At 38.4% G+C, this 6,564-nt stretch overlaps 1 protein-coding gene across 1 annotated transcript; it reads right to left on the bottom strand.

The window, feature by feature from the left end:
* Positions 1-897: 897 nt before the first annotated feature.
* Positions 898-1,733, bottom strand: LOC112529026 (trigger factor-like). Its single transcript, XM_025140106.1, has 2 exons — positions 1,625-1,733; positions 898-1,499 (listed from the first exon to the last, which is right to left on the bottom strand). The coding sequence occupies exons 1-2, from the start codon at positions 1,731-1,733 to the stop codon at positions 898-900; spliced, it is 711 nt and encodes a 236-aa protein (XP_024995874.1).
* Positions 1,734-6,564: the final 4,831 nt, after the last annotated feature.

The raw sequence follows: 6,564 nt of genomic DNA, 5'->3' as shown, positions 1-6,564 counted from the left end.
CGAGTCCTTTAGGATTTTCTATAAGAAGAACTTAGTTTCATGTTCATTCCTCAGAGTTGGTCTATAATTAGGATTTGAAGGATTTCTTATTCTTCCTTGCATCAACACTGGAACTGAAGGAACTGCAACATACCTGGACACCTTCTTGATAAGTTAGTTGAGGTTGTCTTCGATAGACTGCTTGTGTCTTGACTTTGAGCGCTGAATAGATTGACATATCTCTAACCATTCTTCATAGCCATATTGACCTAGGTAAGAAGGATATTCAGTGACTACATCAAGGTTTTTTTCTGGAGATGATAATAAAGATGAGCAATCCACCATCTTTCATCCGTCTATTGATAGTGACGTGTGTGATACGATGGGTACTTATCCTATTCTTCATTTGATCTTCACTCCATATCTTGTCACGGTCCCTCAGCACCAGTGCTCTCTAATATTCACATTTAGCTTGAGAACAGCTGAGCCAGGGCCTTGACGGGGTTCATCTTTTATAGATTACCTTTAGGAAGAGCTTTGACAGCAAGTGACTTGGCAATCTTGGTGCTGTCTTAAGTCTGCTATCGTTGGATACGAAGCTTTTTCTTAGCCTTGAGTGCTTCCTCTCTTTCAGCATCTATGAGAAAGTCGAACTCACCACAACCAGAGGTACGAAGAGGGATTTTTTCTCTAGTTTGGTCGAGGTTACTTCCTCAACTGAGTCATCTGTTGGTCAAATAGAGCTCCAAATGTTGGGATGAAAAGTATCATTTCATCTGGATGACCTCAGAGAATATTGGAGGTGATAGGAGATGAGAGAGGTTGAATTGCAGTGGGGACAAACCTGGAGCTTTGAGCAACCCTTGAGGGGTCGATAGGCTTCAAAAGAATGGCCAAATTTTCGTCTTCAACAACACTTTAGTTTTTGGAGGTGGTGTGCTGGTCCCCTTGAGATTTCTCCCTCTGGGATGAAGATTCCAAGAGAGAGACTCCTTTTTGAGCTGGGGCAGGTCTGGTGTGGTATTGAATGGTGAAGTTGTCATTATCATCGTCATCATCATCATCATCATCACCATCACCACCTAAGTCTTGTCCAACATCAGGAAGGGAAAGACTATCATCTTCATCATCATCATCATCTTCATCTTTATCACCAACATTAGATGTAGAGGTGGTAGGAAGGTCTTCATCTTCAGCAAGAGCTATGACGACATCGTCATCATCCTCGGATTTAGCTTCAGCTTCATGGGATATAATGGCATCCTTAGAGTGAGGGATAAGGATATGTAGTTCTTCAGCTTTAGCTTCAGATTGCAGGATCAAAGCTTGAGGTAAATAGCCTTCGGCTTCTTCTACTTTAGACCTTTCTTCTGCTTCAGACTTTTTGACTTCAGCTTCAGGTTCAGTAACATCAGTAGGAGGTAGGTATTTCTCCCCCTCATTGTCATCAGGAAGACTAGAGGTGAGATCATCAAGACGTTTAACAAGATCATCTGAGTCTCCTCGAGGTTGGACTGAGCCTGAGCTTGGAGGAGATTAAGCTCAAGCACCTGGTCCATAGTTTGGCGATCAATTGATATGAAGGAAGGTCCAGGAACCAGTGATGGATGTTGAATAAGGGTTAGTATCTGCTCCATCAGCTCACCATGCCTGGCAAGCTGGACTTGCAGTTCATCAACCTTGCTGTTTAAAGAAACGATGGCATCAATATTGGTGCGAACATTAACTTGCATCATAGAAAGCAACTCCTTCATCTAACTAACCTCAACTTTGATAGTAGAGAGACCAGAGGTGATGTCTTCTTTGATAGGCATATATTGGTAGACCTTGTCCATTTTGTCCAAGACAGTTGCTACTACTGGGAGGAGAAGTTTGACATCTACAACCATATCATAGTCAGGCTCCATGGCTGAAGGGTCTGTAGCAGAAGGACCTAAAAAAGAAAGAGAAAATTAAGTAAAAAAAGCTCTTGGTTAGAAGAAATGAAAGGATAGGGAGATCGTAGAGTACCTAAATGGTCTTCTGCATCATCTAAAGGATTGACGTTGGTTCTCTCAAGGTTTCCTTCAATAGTATTGGCTTCCTGTGTCTGAGGCACCTCGAGAGGAGCCACCTCAGGTCCTGTGGTGATTATTTCATCACCAATGAGAACAATCACTAATGAATCATTAGCATGTGTCAAGACCAAAGAAGAAGGGGAAGAGAAAAGGGTTGAGAAAGAAGGGGGTGGAAGTTTAGCAGTGGCAATGCTAAGAATCACACCATCAGTGATTTGAGTTACTGAGGTGGTTGGGTTAGTATCCACATGTACGACAGTGCCTGAGGAGATCATTAAAGAGCTAGGTGGGGGTAGAGAGAGTGCCTCGAGGACTACCTGACTTATTTCGGTATTGCATTGTTTCAATGAATGAAACCTATTGGGAGGTAACAACCAGCAACTTGGTTACCCCTTTTTTGCTTTCTTGGCCCTCAATGAAGGATCAATATTAGCTTGAAGGATGTCCTATTAGAGGATATGGGGGTGGTGGTTGGGATAGACTGAGGGGGGTTTGCCTGCGTATTGACCACCTGTGGGAGAGAAGAGGAAGGGGTAGAGGACATACATGTGCCATGAGAGTTTTCAAGCATTGGTGCAAACATACCAATATCTACAGGTTTAGAATTATGGTATTTCCATGCCTGAAAATAGGCATGTTGCCTTCTGTAGGGTATTTATTGCCAAATATTTTAGCAAATACCATGCACAGGAACCTTGTGTAAGGCACCATATTTTCTCTCTGGCGTTTGTTCAGCTTCAGCACCAGGTCTTCGAAAATAACGCCAATAAAGTTGATCTTCATCTGTCTAATGACAGAAACATAATGTTGAGAGCAACCTTAGAGGTTTGGTCATGGCCACCAGTCTTTCCTATCAAACATAATGAAATGGGAAAACAAGTATTGCCAAATCACATACATACGATTCTTCTCAATCTTCAACATCGACTCGAGGGGTTCGTTGGAGTCCTTCTTGGTTGGCTAGTTGTAGCCAATTTCATCATGGTACAGGTATCTTCAGTGGAAGGTTCACTGATGTAGGGACCCTTGGGCAGTTAATGGGCAGTTGAAGGGCAGTCCTCGAAGTGGCAATGCCAAAATTGATGGTCATTCTGTTGAAGGTCTTGTCAGTCTCTTGCCTCACTTCAATAGTGAACTAGAACTGCTGAAGGAATTCCTTGACCATGACAAGTTCATGGATCAATGCATGGGCAATGGAAGAGTTCTTCAGGAAGTTAGCAGCATCCTCAAAGTGGGGTTTCTTGATAGGGATGTCCACAAGCCCAACATGGTTGTTTGGCTTGAAGGACACTTTATCGATAGAGAAGTTCACGGGTTTGGCTGCCATTTCTGTTCATAAATAAGAGAAAACAAAAAATAGTATAAGGTTGTTAGAATGGTAAACTTTTAAGTTTTGAAGGAGAAAACTTCTTTTGAAAAATCCAGAATAAAATTTAGGGTTTTCCAAGATAAATAAGTGTTTTGAAACTTAGATTATGATTTCAATAATCTGTTTGTTAGTTACTTAAGAGAACGAGTTCTTAAAATTTCCAACAAATGTTTAATAGAAGGAGAAGAACAGTTCAAGATAAAAGGAAAGATTATCAACCTTAAGTTATTTTTGAAGAAGTAGAAAAAAGGTTAAAGGTTATTTGAATGTTCTTGAATCTTGCTTTGAGAAAATCTTGAGAGCAGAGTTTCGAAGAGAATTTTTGAAGGCGTAAAGAGAAATAGGAGATGGTATCTCACATATTTATAGGTAGGGGGAGAGAGGAATGATGAAAAAGAGAAGAGAGGGAAATATGACTTTGGAAAAGATGTGCAATGATGAAAGGTTTGCATGTCCTCATCCATGATTGGATGGAATTCCAAAGGGTCTCTTATGTCAGAGGGACGCACGTGTCTCAAAAACCACTTAAAAAAGAATAATGATGTCACATAAAATATGACGGTTCATTATTTATTTTCTTATAAACAAATCACAAGATATGGAAAGAAGGTAGTGAAAAAGTTTAAGTCTTTTAAAACAAAGGGGATCACTGAACATAGAATGTTCCGTGGCAGTTTTAAGAAAATATCTTTAGGAAATATATAATTTTAAAAGATTCATTGACAAAGACAATCACTGAAAAGTTGTTTTTAAAACGTTTTGATCACTGAGTAAGAAAAAGAGTCAGTGATGGTTTTGTTTTAAGAAAAGACAAGTAACTATACCTTAGATGTATACTTACTTAAAAGGTTCAGTGATAGAAAGAAATATTGATATATTTATTTTAAAACAATTTGATCATTGAGTATGGAAAGATTCAGTGACAGTTTTAAGTTTTGAAAAGAAGATAAGTATACATACCTTAGAGAGAAAGAAGATACATTTACTCAAGAGTTCATTGATAGAGTGAGAACACTGAATCATTTCACTTACTGAGTATTGCTAAGAGCTGGAGGAGTTAATCCTCAGCGTTACACATAAGTTCATAAGATGCTAAATCTTGTCTCATTAAGAGGCTTTGTAAATAGGTCAGCGAGTTGGTACTCAGTTGGTATGCAATGAAGTTCAATATTACCATTCATAACATGTTCTTTGATAAAATTATATCTGGTCTCAATATGTTTGGTCTTGGATTGAAGAACAGGATTTTTGCAATAGCAATAACACTAGTGCTATCACAATAGATAGGGATCTTAGAGAGCTGTAGATCATAGTCACTGAGCTGGTTTTCATCCAAAGGATTTGAGTACAACAGCTTCCAACAACATCATATTCAGCTTCAGCAGTTGATGTGGCCACTGAGTTTTGCTTTTTACTCGTCCAGCTCACCAACTTTCCACCTAGAAGCTGACAGCCTCCATTGTTGTTTTTCCTATCGATTTTGCAACCTGCAAAATCACTATCCGATTAACCAATAAGATCAAAACCTAAACCCTTGGGATACCAAAGACCCAAGTTAGGAGTTCCCTTCAGATATCTGAAGATGCATTTTACAACAATCAGATGGGATTTCTTAGATTCAGATTGATATCATGCACATAATCAAGTAGAGTACATAATATCTGGACGACTAGTTGTAAGGTACAATAGTGTGATAATTGGGTCTTGGTTATACACCTGAGGTATTGATTATGTGATTATGTGACTACTTGATTATGTGATCACGTGAATATATGATTAATTGCTATAACTATTCATGTGGGTATATGTATATATAAGTGAAAATGTGTATCAGGTATATGTATGCATAGAATGTTGAAGTAAGTATATGTATGCATATGGTTGTGCATGGAGTTTATTTCTGCATCCATGAATTGTAGTCATATAATTATACATATATGTGTGTGGATATTTTATGTGCATGCATGAGGATTATGGAGAGAAAAATGTACATGAAATATTGTGTGTATGAATAAGGCACTGAAAGGGAAGGAAAAAGAGTTTTAAATATATTGTTGGTCCCAGCCGGAAGTGATCAATTTGTAAAAAGGGGGGGGGGGGKGAATACAAACACATAAACTTTCACTTTTAAAATTATATATTGATAAAGAATGGATCAATACAAAATTTACAGATTGTTTGCGGAAAACATAAGGTAAAGAAAAACCTATCTAAACAATCTAGAGGTACACACATATACACTTAGCAAATAGAAAAGATATGCCGTAAAAAAATAAGACTAGAAGTGTGTTCTTCACTTTCTTGAAGTGGTTCCTTCTCTTTAGATAGAGAGTAGAGAGAGAGAGAGAGGTTTCTAATTGGGTATGCTTCTTAGAATTTTTGAGATAAATTCTAATTGTTTCCTTGTATAACTAAGTAGAGAGCACTCAACTATTTATACCCATTGCATTAAATACAATTCAGAAAGAACAAAACACGTGTCAAGCTTGTCCTTTGCTACAATGAATAGTCTTTTTGTCTATTCATGAGCATACATCCTTTCATAGAGCTAGTGAGAACTAGAGTCAACTAATCGGCTCCGTACTGTACTATACTATAGAAAAGGGTATCAGTTTGTCCTTTGTGTGTAGAAGGACAAGACAAAAATAAACGTGCATGGTAAACTTCTGTTAGCTTTATTATTCATCTCTTGTAAAAGTATAGAAAAAGTATTCTGCAAGTCTTGACAGAAGCATATCTTCCACAGAAGACAACATAGGACTAAACGACAGAAGCCTTATATTCGAGCAAGTAAAGTGTGACAGAACCTCTGATGTCTCTCACAGAGGTTCTGGAAAATGGTCCTCTGTCAATAAGAACATACAAGTCAATTACAGGAGAGCCTCTGAGATGGCTCATAGAGGGTCTGCGGATTTCGTCTTCTGTGAAGATCCTCTTCCAACTGATTTTCAATGGTTATTAGCTGCATGTGCTTCTCACGTGACTAGGACTTAATCCACTTTATTTGGACGGCTTAGATGATTTCACGTGTCTAGATCTTGTTAGTAAAGTCGTTAGGAACTAGTATATATAACGGCTAAGGCCTTTGTAATCAGTGTGCTTCCGTATTGTAATCGTCTTATTTTCAATTGAATGAATTGAAAAACCTTTGAAGCAATT

Source organism: Cynara cardunculus, assembly GCF_001531365.2.
Source record: "Cynara cardunculus var. scolymus isolate 2C chromosome LG 16, CcrdV1, whole genome shotgun sequence".
In the NCBI taxonomy this organism is placed as follows: domain Eukaryota; kingdom Viridiplantae; phylum Streptophyta; class Magnoliopsida; order Asterales; family Asteraceae; genus Cynara; species Cynara cardunculus.
Note: the sequence above shows the minus strand (reverse complement) of the source record. Positions and strands in the feature narration are given on the sequence as shown.

What these genes read in the sequence shown, in the direction of transcription:
- LOC112529026 (XM_025140106.1), bottom strand. Translation starts at nt 1,733, where the DNA reads ATGAAGGAGTTGCTTTCTATGATGCAAGTTAATGTTCGCACCAATATT. An exon ending in AGTCCAGCTTGCCAGGCATG is followed by an intron (nt 1,500 to 1,624) that starts GTGAGCTGATGG and finishes CTCCAAGCTCAG; the next exon opens with GCTCAGTCCAACCTCGAGGA.